This window comes from Osmerus eperlanus, chromosome 12 (genome assembly GCF_963692335.1).
Source record: "Osmerus eperlanus chromosome 12, fOsmEpe2.1, whole genome shotgun sequence".
Lineage (NCBI taxonomy): Eukaryota > Metazoa > Chordata > Actinopteri > Osmeriformes > Osmeridae > Osmerus > Osmerus eperlanus.
In genome coordinates this window covers 2,875,758-2,895,411 of record NC_085029.1, presented here as the reverse complement: position 1 = coordinate 2,895,411, position 19,654 = coordinate 2,875,758, and the positions used below count along the sequence as shown (strand labels likewise).

At 43.3% G+C, this 19,654-nt stretch overlaps 1 protein-coding gene and 1 long non-coding RNA gene across 5 annotated transcripts in view; one reads left to right on the top strand and one right to left on the bottom strand.

The window, feature by feature from the left end:
- Positions 1-19,654, bottom strand: part of LOC134030943 (uncharacterized) — a 153,871-nt gene that overhangs the window by 71,483 nt on the left and 62,734 nt on the right. The window lies entirely within an intron of this gene.
- On the top strand, positions 275-19,546 carry entpd1 (ectonucleoside triphosphate diphosphohydrolase 1). 3 transcript variants are annotated; one of them, XM_062474387.1, is made up of 11 exons: positions 328-432; positions 7,650-8,110; positions 11,159-11,286; positions 11,607-11,724; positions 16,502-16,652; positions 16,997-17,156; positions 17,289-17,486; positions 17,602-17,853; positions 18,124-18,231; positions 18,337-18,474; positions 18,570-19,546. In XM_062474387.1, exons 2-11 carry the CDS (start codon positions 8,083-8,085, stop codon positions 18,777-18,779), a joined length of 1,491 nt encoding a protein of 496 aa, XP_062330371.1. In that variant the 5' UTR covers positions 328-432; positions 7,650-8,082; the 3' UTR covers positions 18,780-19,546. The 3 variants fall into 3 exon arrangements, with proteins under 3 accessions (XP_062330372.1, XP_062330371.1, XP_062330373.1); XM_062474388.1 differs by lacking the exon at positions 7,650-8,110 and having other exon boundaries at positions 275-432; XM_062474389.1 differs by lacking the exons at positions 328-432; positions 7,650-8,110 and adding an exon at positions 9,200-9,724.

Below are 19,654 nucleotides of genomic sequence, written 5' to 3'. Positions count from 1 at the left end.
TCTGAAGATGCTTTCATGTTTGACCCAGTTTGCAGAAGCAGGGACATACAGAGAGAGCCAGAAGCGCAAGGGCACTGAAAAGCGACAGAGAGAGAGAGAGAGAGAGAGAGAGAGAGAGAGAGAGAGAGAGAGAGAGAGAGAGAGAGAGAAGGAGGGAGAGGGAAAGAGAGAGAAAACGAACAGAAATGTGTCTAAGGGGAAGGGGCGGGAAGTCAGAGGCTTTGCTCTCTGAAATAATAAAGGGAGGGAACATGAACCGAGGTGCGGAGAAACATTACACGGTGCAGAGTGCTTTTCTAGAACAAGTGTGAGTGAGTGATTGTGAGAGAGAGAGAGACAGAGAGAGAGAAAGGGGGGGAGATAGGAAGAGAGAAGATCGAGGGATATTATCTGAGCTGCCGGGAGACAACGTTCTCATGGCTGCACATAGAGGTAGGTGACTGAAACACACACAGACACATGAGAGGCATTAATTGAGTGGTTCCATATTAGACTCATGAGTGTAGGCAGGAATGTGTGCTCGTGTTTCTGGGTGTTCTCTTCTGGAAGTCTGACGGCTCCAGAGTAGATGTTGACCAACACAGACACATGCTGGAGCATAAAATCTTAATTATTTTCTTTTCTCTACCTGTCTATCTGCTGCTGTAACATTCAAATCCACCCCCCTGGGGTTAACTGAGTGTGGTCTTAAACCTTATCTTAAACAACTTCTACTTAGGGGAGATAACATTGAGACATGTATGAAGCAAAAAACAAAAGGCTTTAAAAACAAAACACGCTCTTTCCTCACAAAACCCATTCTGTTTGGCAGGGGCGGAGAGGGTGGTCTGTTTCACAGCAAGATGCCGCCAAAATCGTCATAAAACCTCACGCTCTTTTATGGAGCTTCACCTTGATATTAGATCATGCTGAATCTGGACTGAAAACATTATCTCACAACACAGAGTTTACAGCATTTGTACTGGACCTGCAATTTCTTTTAAACAAAAGTAATCAACATCAATATTAATGGTCTGGTTAAGATAGATTATATTTTAACAACTAGAGGGTACAATTTCTGGGGAAATTGTAGGGTGTGCTTGCTTGCGTCGGTTGCACAGGGGTCCGTTTTTGAATGACATTTTTACAACTGATATATCTGTATATTTTATATTAAAATGCATACTTATTATTTATAAACATTACATAGATTTAAAAGCATTTTTTTTGTGCTGCTCATTTACAACTGAAAATACGAGTGAAGTGTAGAATTAAATATGATGTCTTCTCATTTCCCCTGCAAGAGGTAGCCTCATAGCTGAATCAAAACGAATAAATTTGGCAGACCGGTGTAAAAATGGACCTAATCTCTATGACTTAAATGTCCTTTTAAGTTTTCCCTTCTCGTGATATTTTCAGGCATTTAGCCTACTCATATTGCATCAGCAGTACCATCTGCTAACTGAAAATATGCCCCCAAAAACGTAAATAAGCTTGACATTTATTTAGTGGAAAATCGCTCATTCATAAAAAGCTCACTGGTAGCGATCATTGTCAGTAACAACGCAAAATGCGATATAGCCCTGTGTGGAGAAGCTGCCCCGGTAAATTCTACTACTACAGTACAGTACTAGACTACTGCTGTGTTTGTCTTGGTAGCGATTGTGTTGGTTGAATTGGATTTAACGTTCCGTTGTACGGTTTAGGCTGAAATTAATTATTTTCATGAACAGATTGACAAAGTTTAGGCTGTGGCAATGAAGTTCAGGTTAGTAGTTAGACTTTTGATTTAAGTACAGTAAGGGGAGTGCTGAACATGTGTAGATGTTTTTGTAGTGTCTCGCGTAGGCTACAGCGTTGCAGTGAGCTACACTGGTTTGAAACCACAGGTAATGATAATTTCACCCACAAATCGTTTACTTGTAATGTAATGTCATAATAAATCCTACAACGAAAATGTATTTGTGAGGAATGTTTATTTTAAAGATTGAAAACAGATGCATCATAGACCACTGTAGTATGTGTTGCCCGGGCAACAGAGGCTAATGTCATGATGCTAATGCTTCAGTGAAATAGTAGACTACCGTTTCCAAAAGTAGATGTGGGCCCCTTCCTTAATAATATCAGCTAATATTGTACATTACATTTCATAATTGTGTTTCACATCACAAAGTAAAATGAGTAAATAGTTATCACCCTGGCCTCTTTGCTTGTGGCGTTCCTGCAGCTGCCTTGCAGTAAAGCTATAGTTAGCCTAGCTATCCCCCAAGTTAACAGATGTGAAACGAATGTTCTGCTACAGGTAGTCACGTGTTTTCGTGACGTTAGTGACGTAGTGACGTTAGTAACGTCAGTGACTGTGGCTAGCAAATTAGCCACCGTTAGCTTCACTTTTCACCACAAAAACGCAATTTCTACTTAACCCTTGTGTTATCTTCGGGTCATTCTGACCCATCAGTCATTGTGACCCACCGTCGTATTGCGACAACTTTACCGCATACCAAAACAAAGTGAATAATTTTCTTTTAACCGTTGGGCTGTCTCAGACCCCCCACATTGCGATGGTTAAAAGAAAATTATTTTTATTTGTTTTTGTATTGGGTAAAATTGGGTAAACACAACGATGGTTCGTTATGAACCTTTGGGTCATGTGACCCGAAGGCAGCACGAGGGTTAAACCATGCAACGGAACGTAAATAAAAATACAACCAACGCAATCGCTACCAAGACGAACCTTTTGACACCGCCGTTGTGTATGTAGTCCAAATATTGACTGATCCTTAGGGGGGCGAAAATAAACAATAACTAGAAACGGCTGTTCCTGCGAAACAGCAGTGAGAATGCTGAAAACCTGAATGGGGATAGCTGACCATGCTAAAAAAGCTGAAAATAGTGAACATTTAGTAGAAAGTTATAAGCTGAAGCTTCAAAGCAACCGAAAGGTATTTTTGAAAGGGGCTGGAGCAGCATTCCAACAATGATTTGAAAGGATTTACCATTACTTTTAAAGGGAGAATAATTTGCACAAAAACCTTAATATTTTAAAAAGTATAAAAGTGAGAAATGAGAAAATACCCGCAAACTGAAATGAATTTCAAAAATGTGTGAGTCACACAAAAGAGGCAGTGTAAACTGAACTGCATCATCTAACAAAGCTAACAGATAAAATAGCCTACAATGCGGGAGAAGCTGAACTGTTAAACAGAAGAAGAAGTAGGCTAGCTAGTCGTAACAAGAATATTATCGTTTTAACAGATGAAATTATAGTTGGGATAGTATTAGCAGTAGCAGATGTAGCCTATGCGGTTACTCGGCTTTCTTAGTAGGATTCAATGTGTTGATGGAATGAACCATACAGCAGTAGGGCCGATACAGGAAGACACGGCGACACTTTGTTGCAGAAGGATGATGGTGCAAGTTTTGTCCGTGGAGCATACAACGATTAATAAAAAAGAATCATGTAGACGCGTTTATTGAGTAATCGCATAACTAATTACACATGTAAACGGAGTAATCGTATTATTGGTATAAACCGACAATTGCTAGTAATCGTGTTTCTCATGGTCAAGTAAATGTACCAATCACCTGTGTGAGAGACTGAGTGGTGCGTGTCTGTCGTTACGGTGATGGTGCAGCTATGATTGCTAACGCGGTGAGGGCGCAGAATAAGAGAAATGTAGCTAGAATCCACACCTCAAACAAGATAACCTAGACGCAAAACTGTACGTCCAATCCAAAATCTAATGATATTTTCCGAGACCCAAGACTCTGCCGAAACCAGAGATATTCTTTATATGTATGTGTAGTCAGAAATACGACTCTACCTGCAGTTTCAAAAACGTGTTCCTTCTGCTTTCCTGGTGCGTGTTTGTTTGGTTGCCACGGCGATGGAGCAGCTGTGATCGCTAACGAGCTGGGCAGAGAGAATAACTAATGTAGCTAGAATCCACACCTCAAACAAGTTAACCTAGACGCAAAACTGTACGTCCAATCCAAAATCTAATGATATTTTCCCAGACCCAAGACTCTGCCGAAACCAGAGATATTCTTTATATATATGTGCAGTCAGAAATACGACTCTACCTGCAGTTTCAAAAACGTGTTCCTTTTGCTTTCCTGGTGCTTGTTTGTTTGGTTGCCACGGTGATGGCGCAGCTGTGATAGCTAACGAGCCAGGCAGAGAGAAAAACGAACATTTACCTAGAATCCACACCTCAAACAAGTTGACCTAGACGCAAAACTATACGTCCAATCCAAAATATAAGGATATTTTCCGAGACCCAAGACTCTGCCGAAACCAGAGATGTCCTTTATATGTCTGTGCGGTCAGAAATATTTCTCTACCGGCAGTTTCGAAATCGTCTTCCTTCTTGCTTTCTCTGACTGATTTTACTCACCTCTCCATTGAAGTTAGTGAGAGAATTTGAAAGGCTGCTCTCGCTTCAAGGCTCATAGCTGAACATCTGTAAATGTGAGCTCTTTAGTAGTTACATTGGCTGAAAGAGGACAATTTTTCCTACATTTTAAGGTATAACTTGTTTCTGTAAGTTAAACTATATGAACGTTAGAGGAATTTGTTTGACAAATTAGTTGAATATCAGAAAAAGAGCAGCAAGCCACTCTGCTTGCTGCTCATTCATAAAAATCAAGAAGGAGCAAACATTTTAATGTATTTCAAACTGTCATAATTCAAAATTGGCTGAATATTTGAAAAAGCTGAATCATTTGGGAATAGCTGAATGTCTTGTGAACATTTTAAAGGTTGAATGGTGTCTCTAGCTGAAAGTATGCTGAAGTAGTTACGTTTGAAAGAGGAGGAAGCTTTTTAATGATTTGAAAGGATTTACCATTACTTTTAATGGGAGAATAATTTGCACAAAAACCTTAATGTCTTAAAAAGTATAAAGGTGAGAAAAACCAAAAGTCATAGCCAACATCTCCTGAAGGAGCTGAACGTTTTGATACATAAATTGTAGGAATCGGTGAAAGTATGCAGAACTAGTTAAAGGCCAAAAAACGGAAGAACTAAGAAGTTGAAAAACAATAGTGAGAATGCTGAACAGCATTCTCACAATAAATAAATAAATAAACTAGAGAGGGTACAATTTCTGGGGAAATTGTAGGGTGTGCTTGCTTGCGTCGGTTGCACAGGGGTCCGTTTTTGAATGACATTTTTACAACTGATTTCTGTATATTTTATATGAAAATGCATAGTTATTATTTCTAAAGATTAAATAGATTTAAAAGAAAAAAAAATTGCTGCTAATTTACAACTGAAAATACGAGTGAAGTGTAGAATGAAATAGATGTCTTCTCATTTCCCCTGCAAGAGGCAGCCTCATCGTTGAATCAAAACAAATACATTTGGCAGACCGGTGTAAAAATTGACCTAATCTCTAAGACTTAAACGTCATTTTAAGTTTTTCCCTTCTCGTGATATTTTCAGGCTTGTAGCCTACTCATTGCATTCATTCATTAATAAAGAACCCCCTTTGAAGATTATTCTACGACGTTACCCGGCAGTAGAAGATGGAATCGCGATTCAAACAGTACCATCTGCTAACTGAAAATATGCCCCCCAAAACGTAAATAAGCTTGACATTTATTTAGTGGAAAATCGCTCATTCATAAAAAGTTCACTGGTAGCGACCATTGTCAGTAACAACGCAAAATGCGATATAGCCCTGTGTGGAGAAGCTGCCCCGGTAAATTGTACTACTACGGTACAGTACTAGACTACTGCTGTGTTCGTCTTGGTAGCGATTGCGTTGGTTGAATTGGATTTAACGTTCCGTTGTATGGTTTAGGCTGAAATTAATTATTTTCATGAACAGATTGACAACGTTTAGGCTGTGGCAATGAAGTTAAGGTTAGTAGTTACATAGACTTTTGATTTAAGTAAGGGGAGTGCCGAACATGTTCTGTCGCCATTTGACTTCCTAAACAGCTGTGTACTGTAGATGTTTTTGTAGTGTGTCTCGCGTAAGCTACTACTGTACAGCGTTGCAGTTAGCTACACTGGTTTGAAACCACAGGTAATGGTAATTTCACCAACAAATCGTTTACTAATGTCAGAATAAATCCTACAACGAAAATGTATATGTGAGGAATGTGTATTTTAACGATTGAAAACAGTACATCATAGACCACTGTAGTATGTGTTGCCCGGGCAACACAGGCTATAATGTCATGATGCTAATACTTCAGTGAAATAGTAGACTACTGTTTCCGAAAGTAGATGTACTTCCTTAATAATATCAGCTTATATTGTAGTTACATTACACATCACAATTGTGTGTCATATCACAAAGTAAAATGAGTAAATAGTTATCACCCTGGCCTCTTTGCTTGTGGCGTTTCTGCAGCTGCCTTGCAGTAAAGCTATAGTTAGCCTAGCTATCCCCCAAGTTAACAGATACGAAACTAATGTCCTGCCAAAGGTAGTCACGCGTGTTTTCGTGACGTTAGTGACGTAGTGACGTTAGTAACGTCAGTGATTGTGGCTAGCAAATTAGCCACCGTTAGCTTCACTTTTCGCCACAAAAACTTAACTTCACCCTAAACCATGCAACGGAACGTAAATCCCAATAGAAGCAACTCAATCGCTACCAAGACGAAACTTTTGACACCTAGGTTGTCTAGGTAGGCCAAGTATTGACTGAGTTTTAGGGGGGCAAAAAGAAATAAAAATAATAATAATAATAATATATATGTGAGAGAACAAAGGTTGTGCTCTCGCCGAAGGCTTGAGCACACCCAATAAATATATATGTGAGAGAACAAAGGTTGTGCTCTCGCCGAAGGCTTGAGCACACCCAATTATGAAGAAAGTGTTCCAGAAAGAAGGTGGTGTGTGCTGAGGGTGGTCAGTGTCAGATGGAGAAGCGGTGACAGGAGGATGAGGGCATCTGGAGCGATATAGGTGGAAGCAACCATTTGGCGCGTTCAGGAAGTATCTGAGTTTGTCGAGTGTGTGTGTAGATGTAACAAATTACTATTATCCTCTGGTACTGTTAGAGCTGTCGCCAGTTTCTACAGTTATGATATGTAACTGTAACGTTTATTTTATTTGTGGATTTTTTTGGGGGGGTAGCCTTGCTACTTGCATAAGCTCAAAACTTGCAGCTCAGAACAGATATGACCACCATAGTATGAAGTTGCTGTTGAGATGGTTCAAAGATCCTTACTCTGCAGTCTTTCATATTTCACAAGCAGAAGTACCCTTAGGACAGGAAGTGTATGTCTACCACTTTTTGTGTCGCATCTGGCCTCGGTTTAAGGCGGGTTGTGAAATTAGTCTTATTTGAATTTCTCAAGGACACTGGACTGTGTGTGTGTGCTCTTGTGGTGTGTATTCATTAAGCGGGTGGTGAGTGTCAGTCTGACAGCAGCAGTTGTCACAGCACATGTCATGCTGTTCCGCTCAGTGACTGAGGCTCAGATGTGGCTCATGATTGACTCATTACAAAAAACACAATTACTCCGACAAAGTGAGACAATCTACCTCTGTCTCTCGCTTTTCTGTCTGTCTCTCTCTCCTCTTTATCTTTCCATCTCTCTCTCCCTCCTGTCTCTCTCTCCTCCCCTCCTCTCTCTCCTCTTTCTCCCTCCCTCTATCTTCTGTCTCTCTCTCTCAAATCTTCCTCTTTTCACCCATTCTCCTCTGTCAGGTCTTCTCTCTTCTGCTCAGAAGCCTCAAAAGCAGATCACAGACACGGGGGGTGCAGGTAGCAAGAAGCTTTACTGAGGACAGAAAAACTACATAAAACGAACTGGCAGAGTGCAAGGCAGGTAATGTACAAAAGCACAACACTAATGAGCGATGCAGGACAGGTGCGAAGCTGGTTCGAGGGCTGGAGCAGCGAAGCTAGAGAAATGGGCTAGGGGTAAAACCCGGACTGGAACAGACCTGGAAAACAGGCAAGAACAAGTGACAGACAGAGAAACAGGGAGTAGCAGAGGTCAACAGGAGAAACTAGCTAAATCCCTGACTTGATCTTCACCCTCTCTCTTCTCCCTGCAAAACAACTATTTTATTCTCTCCCTCTATTCTCTCCTTTGCCTCGGTGTCTGTATAGCTGGTTTTGAGTGTGTGTTTGCAGTATGAGGCAGTTTTACAGTGGGGAGGCAGGTGAGTACATGTTACTGTGACTAAGCGTGTATTATCTTAACGCTAATACATTTGAAATGATTCATGCAAGATCATTTTCCTTATTTATCTGTTGTCATGTCTCCAATCCTTACTTAACCATCCCCCTACAAAAGTGACGTTGCTTCTTTGACACACGTCCAGAAGTGTTAGGATGACATAGGTTGTTTAGGAAACGACTCCTGAGAAAGTTTTCTTTGAATGCCTGTAATTGGACTGAGTTTACCATTCTTCATAAGAATAGCGGATTGAACTTCACAGGAGGAAGAGAGGGAGGTAAGGAGGGAGAGAGGGAGGAAGGTAGGGAGGTGAGAGGTAGGGAAAGAGGCAAGGAGGGAGGGAGGGTAGGAGGAAGGAATATAGGCAGGGAGGAAGAGAGGGAGGGTGGTACAGAGTTAGGGAGAGAGAGAGAGTGAGGGAGGGTGGGTATGTTTTTGGCGCGGGCTGTGAGGGAAAATCTGCTAGGAGTCAGGATGGAGGTGGAGGAACACTCACTGATGCCAGTCAACACTGGAACAAAGGCAGGATACTTGTCACCAGAGGAGACTGTGTGTGTGGTGTGTGTGTTAGTGCGTGGGTGAGTGAGTGGGTGGTTCATTTGAGAGAGAGAGAGAGAGAGAGAGATGGATGGATAGGCCCCTCTTCAGGAAGAGAGGCTAGAGTATGATAAGAGACAGCATTGTGTGTGCATGCGCGTGTGTATACGTGTGTTGCTTACATATGTGTGCATTCACATATCTGGACACAAATGTTTTTCAAATGTCCCATCTCATCTGTAGTCCGGGCATGCTTGCTGCTTAACTCTTACACCCCCCCCTGCCCACCAAACCCTCTTCCGTAACGCACACACAATCACACAAACACAGAGGCACACACACTCCCCAACACAAACACAGGGAATTCCAATCCGTCACAGCGATGACATCACAGAATGCCCTCAGTACAAGCAGCCAGAGGAGTTCCCTCATCTCTCTCTCTCCTGCTCGTCTCACATGAGAGAGCGAGAGAGCGAGAGAGAGCGAGAGAGAGAGCGAGAGAGAGAGCGAGAGAGAGCGAGAGAGAGAGACACACACACATACACACACACACAGTCTTAACAGCATAAACAGTCAGGCATTCGCTTCTCATTACCCCTCCTAGAAAGAGCCCCTTTTAGGGGCTTATAGACACACACATGCACATTCGAGCTGTGTCTCCATGGTGACAAGCTGTGCTGCCTAGGCTTGGGGAGGAAATGCCAAACTCAGAGCTTCAGCGGTGCTTCTCTAAAAAACACCCCCCTCTGCACAGCTCTCCTCCACTCTGCTCCCCTCCACCTCCTCCACAGACAAAAAAAACTTTCGTTATCTCCTAACATTTTTACAGCCATTGTGTCCTGCTATCTCTCTGTTCTCCGTCTCCTCTCAGCTCTCCTGTTTTCGCCGCCTGCCCTGGAGCAATCTCCCCTCTGTCTCTTCCTCCTGCTCGCCGCCTCTCTCTTTTCCCTCTCTCTCCCTCTCTCTTTTCCCTCTCTCTCTCTCTCTCTCTCTCTCTCTCTCTCCCTGTCTCCCTGTATTCGTTCAGCAAGCAGTGTGTTCCCATAAAAGGACATCAGAGGTGAGTGTTCTCCTTCATTCGCTGCGTCTCTTTTTGTCTTCATAGTAACATGGTTGTTCAGTCCAAACATGGATCAATCCTAGAGCTCAGTAGTGGTACAGTCCTAAAAATAAGCGTTTGTAGTTGTAGGTCTCGGGTAGTGGTACGTTCCTGGATCTATTTTAGTTTTAGATTGGTGAGTATTGGTCCGGTTAAGGATCTAAGACATAATAGTTCTTTGATGGTATGTTTGCACACAGCAGGTCTTTCTTTGTGTTGTATATGTACCCATCCCTGTGAGTCAAAGGTTTTAGGTTTAGTTTACATTAGGGTGATGTGTGCCTGCATGCATGTGTGTGTGTGTGTGTGTGTGTGTGTGTGTGTGTGTGTGTGTGTGTGTGTGTGTGTGTGTGTGTGTGTGTGTGTGAGGGGGGGGAGTGTAATTATGTGTGTCAAGCGGGGGATGTGGTAGAACCTAGCCAGCTTAACAGCATCATCTCAGCAAAGGAATATGAAACGACTGCTTGTTAAACGTCATATTGTTAAAGATCCAGATGGTGTGTGATTTATTGTTTGTGTCAGTGAGTTTATGAGCAGAGACTCACCTCACACCTCCCTTTTTTTAAACAGTAGAAACTAATTTAGCCTCAGCGAAGAATGAAAACCAAACAATCGCAGAACACACAGTTTAGTCAGACAGAGAGTGCATAGTTGGCTCAGCTAGAGGCTTAACTGATGACGTCCTGGTTTCGCTCACAACTCTGAAACATACAATTCCTCTGAACTCAAATCTACCATGAGCGTTTCATCATTCATATTTATTGGGATCCCACATGTATTATCATGTGTATTATATAATAGCTTGCTGTTCTAGTACCAGTTTGTAGAAGACAGCACTCTTACATAATGTAGTATATTGATGATTTATGGATCTTATTGTCAAGGAATAATCCTCTTAGTAGACAAAGCTAAGTGCCTTTGATGTTTTTGACATCTCCTGGAAAGGTTTGAAACAGCCTGGAAATGACATACTTTTGTTGGGTGGGAAACAAAAGTGAAGTGCTTTAAGTAAGACCAGAAAACAGGCCATGTGCGACGGAAAATTATAGTGCGACCGGATAATGGCTCATGTTTTAGTTACGGCACATCAAAACACGAAAACAAGCCCCCCTGAACCCATACACACACACACACACACACAGCTAATTACATGCAGCTGGGACACTAATGCAAATTACCAGCATCTGGACAGAAGATGTCAATTGTACCTCCCATTTTTGTCTCTCTTTCTCCCTGTCTGTCTCCTTGTTCCTCTGTCTGCATGTCTCTCTTATCTGTCTGTGTGTCTGTCTGTCTCTCTGTGCGTCTCACTTCGTCTTCACCTCCTGTCTCCACCTTTTCATATGCCCCCGCACCTCCTCTTTCACACCCCCTCTCTCACACCCCCTCTCTCAGAGATGAAAGGAAAGAACCCCTGGCATCGACCAGTGACCATCCTCATCGCTGTCCTCGGCGTCATAGCGATCGTTGCCCTGGTGACGGTGACAGTGATGCAGAACCAGCCTCTCCACCAGAAGTACAAGGTACCGTCATTACACCAATACCTGGGGGGCTCTCCTCTCCCACCTGGGCAGGCTGCAGACATCACCTGAGTATGAAGACAAACACAAGTACCACACCACGCTAATGGACCACAGAGTCCTTGTGTTGTCTAATCTATCTATCTCTTTTTCTTTCTTTCTCTCTCTCTCTCTCTCTCTCTCTCTCTCTCTCTCTCTCTCTCTCTCTCTCTCTGTTTGTCTCTCTGTCTCTCCATCTCGCTGTCTCTGTCTGTCTCCATCTGTCTCTCTCTGTCTCTCTCTCTGTTTGTCTCTCCATCTCTCTGTCTGTCTCTCTCTGCTAGTATGGCATTGTGCTGGATGCTGGCTCGTCCCACACAGCAATGTATATCTACCAGTGGCCCGCAGAGAAGGACAACGACACAGGGAGAGTCCAGCAGACCCACGCCTGCAAGGTCAATGGTAGGCGTGAGGTGCACACACACACACACAGACAGACACGCCCACACACACACGTACGTGCACACATGCACACACAGACACGCATGCACGTACGCATGCACAGACACACACAGACACACTGACACGCATGTATCCACACAAACACAAACACCCACACAAACTACTGGTTCATACATTAAGAGTGCATTGACAACAATGACCCTAGACAATCAATGCTTGCGATAATAATCTTTAAATGTGGTCAAGCCACCTTGTATTTACTGTATATAACCACTGTGAATAACCACGGTTATTCAATTGTAGTTCATCAGTTCCTATGTGTAACAACATACAAGTAATTATACAGTTTGTAAACTTTTTTACTAAATTGCCAATAGTCTTTAAAGGACACATGAACTCAGTATCTGGAAATGCTTCATAATGTTGCCTCATTTCTCTGATTCACAGTATTTGATTGTCTGTCTGATTTAACATTCCTGACAGAGCAAAGGAAGACATTTGTAAACAAATATCCCCTGAACAGGCAATGGGAGATTTGGAGCTCAGAAACATATATTTTGCAAGCAAAAGTCTATTCTGTGCTCAATAAATGTCTTTACATGTTAGCTACTATGCATAATACTGTGAGTTGTTAGACCTACATACAATGCATGTGCAGATCTTTTTTCTAGCAAGCTAATCTTCCTTTACTTCTTCAGGAATGTGGCACAGAGATAGCGGCACAGTTTATGCCTGCTTGACTTGTGTCTTGCTTGACCTAACCAGGGGGGTATTCCAGAAAGAGTTGGGTAACCCTAAAATGAGGCAAACTCTGTGTTTTCCGTTCCAGAAAGAGAAGTAACAAAAACCTTTGGTCAGTGTCCAATGGTAACTTACTCTGTGAACCTAACTTACCCGCTAGCAGGTTTTCTATGACAATCTCTGCATTTCCCTATTGAGGCTGCAGAGTGGGCCGATAGAGGTTCCCTCTGTATCGAAGAGAGCTTGATCGACAGGTTGAGCCTGCCTGGTGTGTAATACTGTTCATTCACCAATCAGAGGCTTTATCCCGCCCCCAGACTTTTGACAGGTGACAACAGATTTATTTGTGTGAACACATGGAAATGTAAATCTATTAGTGCTGTCAGTTAAACGCGTTATTAACGCCGTTAAAGCAACCCATTTTAACAGCGTCAATTTTTTTATTGCGAGATTAACGTTCTTTTTGGCCTAGCAAACTTGGCCAGTGACGTTAGAAAAACTACAACACCACACCGGATCTAGCTAGACCGGAAACAAAACAACAGGCACGCCGCACACCCTTGTTTGGGCTTGCGAGCCGGCTAAAGAGTAGCAGGCTAATGTTACATTTTGAGTGGATGGCATGCATATATATATGCATTGCATGACGTCAACTCTCGGAGCTCTATAGGCCAAACAACCGAAACTAATTCCCCTATGGTTTGAAGGAAGATGCGAAACCGAACAGTATATTAACCAGTGGCGATTTTAGACTCTTTTTAAGGGTGCTCAACTGTGGCGGCTGCTGGTCCTTCAAAGAGGGCAAGCTTAATTTTGGCCTACATCATAAAATTGACAATTTATTTATGTGGGAATTAGGTGAAATTGAAACAAGGAATGTGGTGTATAATTGTATGAAATGTATGATGAAAATTGGCTAGCAAATTCGCCAAGCAAATACCAAGAAATAGGTTGCAGCAGTTTCTCCTTCGACTACACTTGCAAAATCCGCGATGGGACTGAGCTCGAATAGCTTTGGCGACTTTTTATAGTACAAAATCGCTGTCAATCAAAAGGAGATGCAGTCTTTCGACAGACCCTCCAATCATCACACGGGAGTCCAGGCCAGCCCACTCCTCCATTCACCCCCAGAGACGCTGAGAGTCCGTGGGCGGGACATAATCGCAGCAATTATCCAATGACCGTATAGTTTCGAAGCACTGAAAAAAAACGTTCCAAGCAGCCCCATTGAAGCCCATGGACGCCAGGCTTCAACAGAGAAATGCACTGTGACGCTACGGGAATGTATGAGAAGGAAATCGAGTCAGTCGACCTGCTATATGTAGCTGATTCTGAACGAACTCGTCTTCGAGATGAACGTGTTCTAACGCATTTAAAATGTTAACACAATAGTAAATATTTGACCATACATTTTCTGACATTTTAGGGGAAGCCGAGCTTCCCTTGCAGTCTTAAAGAAATCGCCACTGCTCAAGCACACATAAATTTCATCTCAGCACCACAATTTTTTAAAATATTAATACAAATAAATAAATAATTAATTATTATTATCTTAAATAAGTTTTAGTGCTCTGACGAGTTCAAACCATGTTTATTTATTCATTCATTATCATTATCGTTTAATTTGATGCTGGTAGTTCATGAAGATAATGGACTTTCTTAGTTTTTTCATTCATTCAATATTTCGCATAATACATTTATTGTTATCCAAAGAAATTAGTGATTTATTAGCAAAGGGGTTTAACACTTTTGCAAGGCATGTATCCATGTCACATTCTCATTGGGGGCTGGGCACCCCTAAAGGTCTGATCCTAAAATCGCCCATGGTATTAAATATCCTGTAAAGTGGAATTAAAAACGAGTTTCAAGTTCACCACACCACATAATAATGTGTTATTAACTACCCATCCAAATTAGAATGAAAAAAAACACAGACAAGTATGTTAAATTAGGCTTTGAAATCGTGAGAAAATCAGCAGTCTTCTCTGTTTGAGACTGGGGGGGGCGTGTCGCCTGAAAGAGCTGAAGCTCGGCCCCCTCGCTGGAAGGCGCCGCCTCTCTCAAGTAAGCTACCTACAACCCAGATAATGGACGCTACGTCAAGCCGAACAAAACAGTATAGAATTAGAATGTATTTGTTCAATGAGTGAAACATACAGAGGCATATAGCCTAAATGAAATATTCCCCTGAGCTGTAACACAGGAGTAAACATTTACAGCAGAGACAGCAGACAGTGAGCTCTCCAACTACTTCTAGCACATTAGCTACCATTTCACCAAAATACCATCATTCTACACCGAGTAGCCTAATATCAAGTTAGCGGTTTGCACTAATTATAGCAGACCTCAGGAAAAGTTATCTAGCATAATTATAACAAGCACACAGAACTGAGTGATGAACTGCTGGCGGCGGTGGATGGTCCAGGTGCGAGCGGAGGATGAACGGCCGGGGGGGGGCGATGCTCGGTGCGGCTCCGCGCTGCAAGAGAAGCCGTGTGTTGGTGAACCCCGTCTGTCTCTGGTCCATGTTAAAACTGTCCGCCATGAAATGGTCAGTGGCGCAGAGGCGGCTGTTGGAGTTTATCCGAAGCTTTCCATCAGCGTGGCTCTTCACAAAATCTATCCACCTATTTTTCCTTTCATTATCAACAGGGAACTTAAATGGCGTTGCAGCGCAGCTGGAGTTCTTGCATCCAGGGAAGATGCAGTTGCGGGTGGTGGGAGACATCCTGAAGCTAGCTAGCTAGCTGATGTAAGCTACAATAAAAGTACAGCAGGAGGAGCCATTCAGTGATCTGACGTAGATGGGGCGAAATGACGTAGATAGGGCATTTTTTGGCTCCGCCCATTAAAACCTGATCTGAAAACGGAAGAGAAACTGTTCTTCGGTGTAACTCCACATTTCAGTGCGACAAAGTTTTAGCTTTGCACATGCTTTCAGGAACTCATTTCACACGTATATAATGTACTTAGAAGCAAAACATGGAATTTACTTTACAGGATCTTTAACATTAACCAAATAATGCCAATACCAATGGAATTACAGTTATTTGACTCTATGGGTTAAATCAGAGCAAGAATGGTCAAAGTAAGCTTAAATAAAATAAACATTTACCGTGATAACATTGCAAATGAATTTAATCAGTTACAAGGCAAACAGGTTACAAAATGAAGGTTAACTTGTTGGAAAAATCTTTTCTCAAGTAGTGCACAGAGTCGATGAAGTCAAGAAAGTTTATTACTTGCGCATGCAGCAAGGTGCATGTCCATGGTGGTACAAAGTTGTCTGAGAAACTAGTCTTCATGCAAGACCATTTATACAACATTGATAAGAATTCTCCTCCCCTGGCCCCTGCATAGCAGCTGTCTAGCTGATAGTGTTTATCCTAAAGTTCTCGCAGGTGTGTGTGTGTGTCGTCTTGGAGTGGAAGTTTATTACTGTAATATCAATGGACAGTGTGGTTAAATGTTCAATGTATGGACTGGCTACTGCATTCAAATGTATGCATTGACTCAGCCAGCCCCCGGTTTCCCAAGCCAATTGTCTCTTTGCTTTTTTCAGGAATATGTGCTCAGATTCACCATAAACACGTATTAACACTTCGATCTGAAGCATGGTGAAGTAGGACAAAGTTTTTTTGTCGCCAGGTGCCATAGTGAATCCTAGTACCTGAGCTCCATTGATGTTGGCTTTCAATAATTCTCATGCCCGCGCTTAACTCAGAGTGGACGTACTCCAAGTATATATAAAAAAAAGTTTCCAATTTTAGGTTAAATCAAGTCAAAGTTCAGGGTTAGGTTCACAGTTTGTTGAACCCGCTTTCTGTAATACCCCCCAGCTGGCTACATTTCCATCTGTGGTTAACAGCAAACAGATGTATAACAAACACAGCACATAGGTCCATACTCTCCTGGCCATCTCATGCTTAGCCATCATGACCTTTTCTCTCTCACTTCAACATCCATTAACCTTGTCCTCCCTCCATCTCCTCCCACTCCTCTGTAAGTCTGCCGTCTCTTCTGTGTTGCTGTGCAGGCCCTGGGATCTCCAGCTACTCGTCGTCTCCGAGCCAGGCCGGGGACTCTTTGAGGAAGTGTCTTCAGGAGGCTGAGCGCCACGTGCCCCTCAGCAGGCACCAGGAGACCCCGCTGTACCTGGGGGCTACCGCCGGCATGAGGCTGCTCAGGTACACACACACATACACAGAGGTTGGCCAGCCCAACCTCTGTGTATGTGTGCATCACAAAAATGTGTCAATATTTGGGTCAGCTGGCTGAGCGGTTAGGGAATCGGGCTAGTAATCAGAAGGTTGCCGGTTCGACTCCAGGCCATGCCACACAACGTTGTGTCCTTGGGCAAGGCACTTCACCCTACTTGCCTCGGGGGGAATGACCTTGTACTTACTGTAAGTCTCTCTGGATAAGAGCGTCTGCTAAATGACTAAATGTAAATATTTGATTAAATCAGTCCCTAAAAAAGTTGACAAGAGCACTACAGTGAATAGTGTGTGTGTGTGTTTGTGCTTTCCAGGAAAGAGAACCGGAGTGCGTCGAGTGAGGTGTTTACGGCAGTGGAGAGGGAGTTGCAAATGTTCCCCTTCTCCTTCCAGGGAGCTAGGATCCTCACAGGTCTGGAGGAAGGAGCCTTCGGCTGGGTCACTGTCAACTACCTCGATGATCGCCTCCGACAGGTGTGTGTTTGTTTGTATAGAACGGTAAGCACCTCCACCGATTTAGCATGGGTGTGTGTGTTAACGTATGTGTTAATGTCTCTGTGTGTGTGTGTGTGTGTGTGTGTGTGTGTGTGTGTGTGTTTATCCCAGGGCTTGGGAACTAGAGGAGCTCTTGACCTGGGCGGAGCCTCCACACAGATCAGTTTTGTGTCCAATCAGGAAGTGGAGTCATCGGAAAACGCTGTGGCCTTTCGTCTCTATGGAAACGACTACCACCTGTACACTCATAGCTTCCTTTGTTATGGTAAAGACCAGGTGCTAAAACTAGCCCTGGTCCAGCTCACGGAGGTAAGCCCAGGCTTAAACCTGACAACATGGAAACTGAGGGAGTCTGTGTTTTTGAATTCACCACAGGGACAGAAAAACTACTAACATTCTATGGTCAACACCTGCCCTCTCTCAGTCAGGTGAAAGGCAAGTATCAGACCCATGTTTCCACCCAGGCTACAGCGTTACTAAGGAATACTCAGCTGTGTACAAAAGCCCCTGTGTGACAGCCAGGAAACCAAAGGAAATCAATTTCACCCACGTCGGAACAGGAAATGCATCAAAATGCCAGGAAGTGGTCAGAAGAGTCTTTGAGTTTGGCAGATGCAACTTCAGCTCCTGCTCCTTCAACAAGGTCTACCAGCCACCCTTGAGAGGAACCTTTGGGGTGAGTCTTGTATCCAAACACGTACAGGTCATGGCAAAAGCATCATCTGCACAATCTCTGCGGTTTCCCCCTAAAACTTTAATGTTAACCCAAAAATGTCACGCAGTAGGGGATGTATTTTGTGTGCTACTTAATGTGGCAGGTCCTAAAAAACTGACTGTTTTGCATGGAGGATGGGTGGGTGTTCTTTTGGCTTGCGGTGCCTGGGGTGTGCAGGACCTCCAGGAGTGGTTGTTGACTTTGGCTGTGGTTGTGTTTGGCTCCCCTCAGGCCTTCTCAGCCTTCTACTTTGTGATGAACTTCCTGAATCTGACCTCTGACCCTTTGGAGAGAGTCAAGGAGAAACTAGAGCGCTACTGTGCTACACCCTGGACACAGGTCAGTCAACACACACGAGCACTGAATACTGTCTTTATTACTTTTCGGGGTAGCTTGGGTGTGTGTGTCATGTTTCAGTGTGTGTTCCTGCTGTGCTTTGTGAAGTTAAAGCAGGATCATCCAGATATCAAGGAGAAGTACCTGGCTGAGTACTGTTTCTCTGGGACCTACATTGTCACCTTGTTGACGGAAGGCTACAACTTTACGTCGGAAAGCTGGAACGACATCAAATTCATTAAGAAGGTAGGACGTGTAAACGCACACAAGGACGTACATTGTATGTATTTCCTGTTTTTGCTGTACCCCCAACCCCACCCTTCCTGCCTGTGTGTGCGTAGATATCAGGGAGTGACGCTGGCTGGACGTTGGGCTACATGCTGAACCTGACCAACATGGTCCCAGCAGAGGCGCCTGACACGCCCCCTCTCCCCTACGCAGGCTTCGTCACCATAGTGACCTTCATCGCCTTGCTGCTTGTCTTTCTTCTGGTCCTCAGTCTTCACTCCTACTGGCCACGCTGTCGCCCCGCCCAGACACGGATCATATGAACACTCCATCATGCTCTGTATAGCAGCCATATACTGTATGTACCGTGTGTGTGTGTGTGTGTGTGTGTGAGCGAGTAGGAGAGAGAGGGAGACAGAAAGAATTTGTGTTTGACTTGGGACATGAGAATATGATGTTAATACAATCATGTTTATAAGAAAGGACACTGATTACTGAAACTCCGACCGATTCCTCCTCAGCTGCCATCATTTATTGACAATGTATTGAATGCTGGATGATTCCTCCATATTTGTAATGTAACTGTCAATGGAGACAAGCTGATTTCGAGCACAGAATGCATGCTTTAAGACTATTCAATGGTCAGTGTTCATCATGATCGCCAATGGAGATGGCGAGTCTACGCACACACACACACGTCAGTAACATACTGACCTCTGGTGGTGAGAGGCGGGACGCCAGTTCTGCATACTGTAGGTCAGTACACCGTTTTTAAATCATCTCATTAATAAGACTAACCAACAAACTGGAAGTAAGGTGAGACTCAAGCTATTCCTCCTTTAAATCCCCTTACATGCATAAGCTCATTATGCACAGGGCCAATGGAATATGTAAATACCTCTGTAGCTTTATGAAGAACGTAATTTGACATGTAAAGTCTAAGATTATCTTTCGGGGGGGATTGTGCCCCTTGGGTTTTGACTCAAACAGGAAGCCACAGCCTAAGTTTCCCTCCATTTGAGACCAAAGCCCTTCCTTTGTGTCAAAGATACAGGTCTTATTTGAAAGGAATAAAGGAGAAAAATACAAACACTAGTCCTGTGATATTTAATATATGGGTGGTGCCTTTTCCTGGATATTCGTTGGCACTGGCTGACCTAAGAGCTCCTCTAGAGTGTTATGATAAGAAGTTACTCAG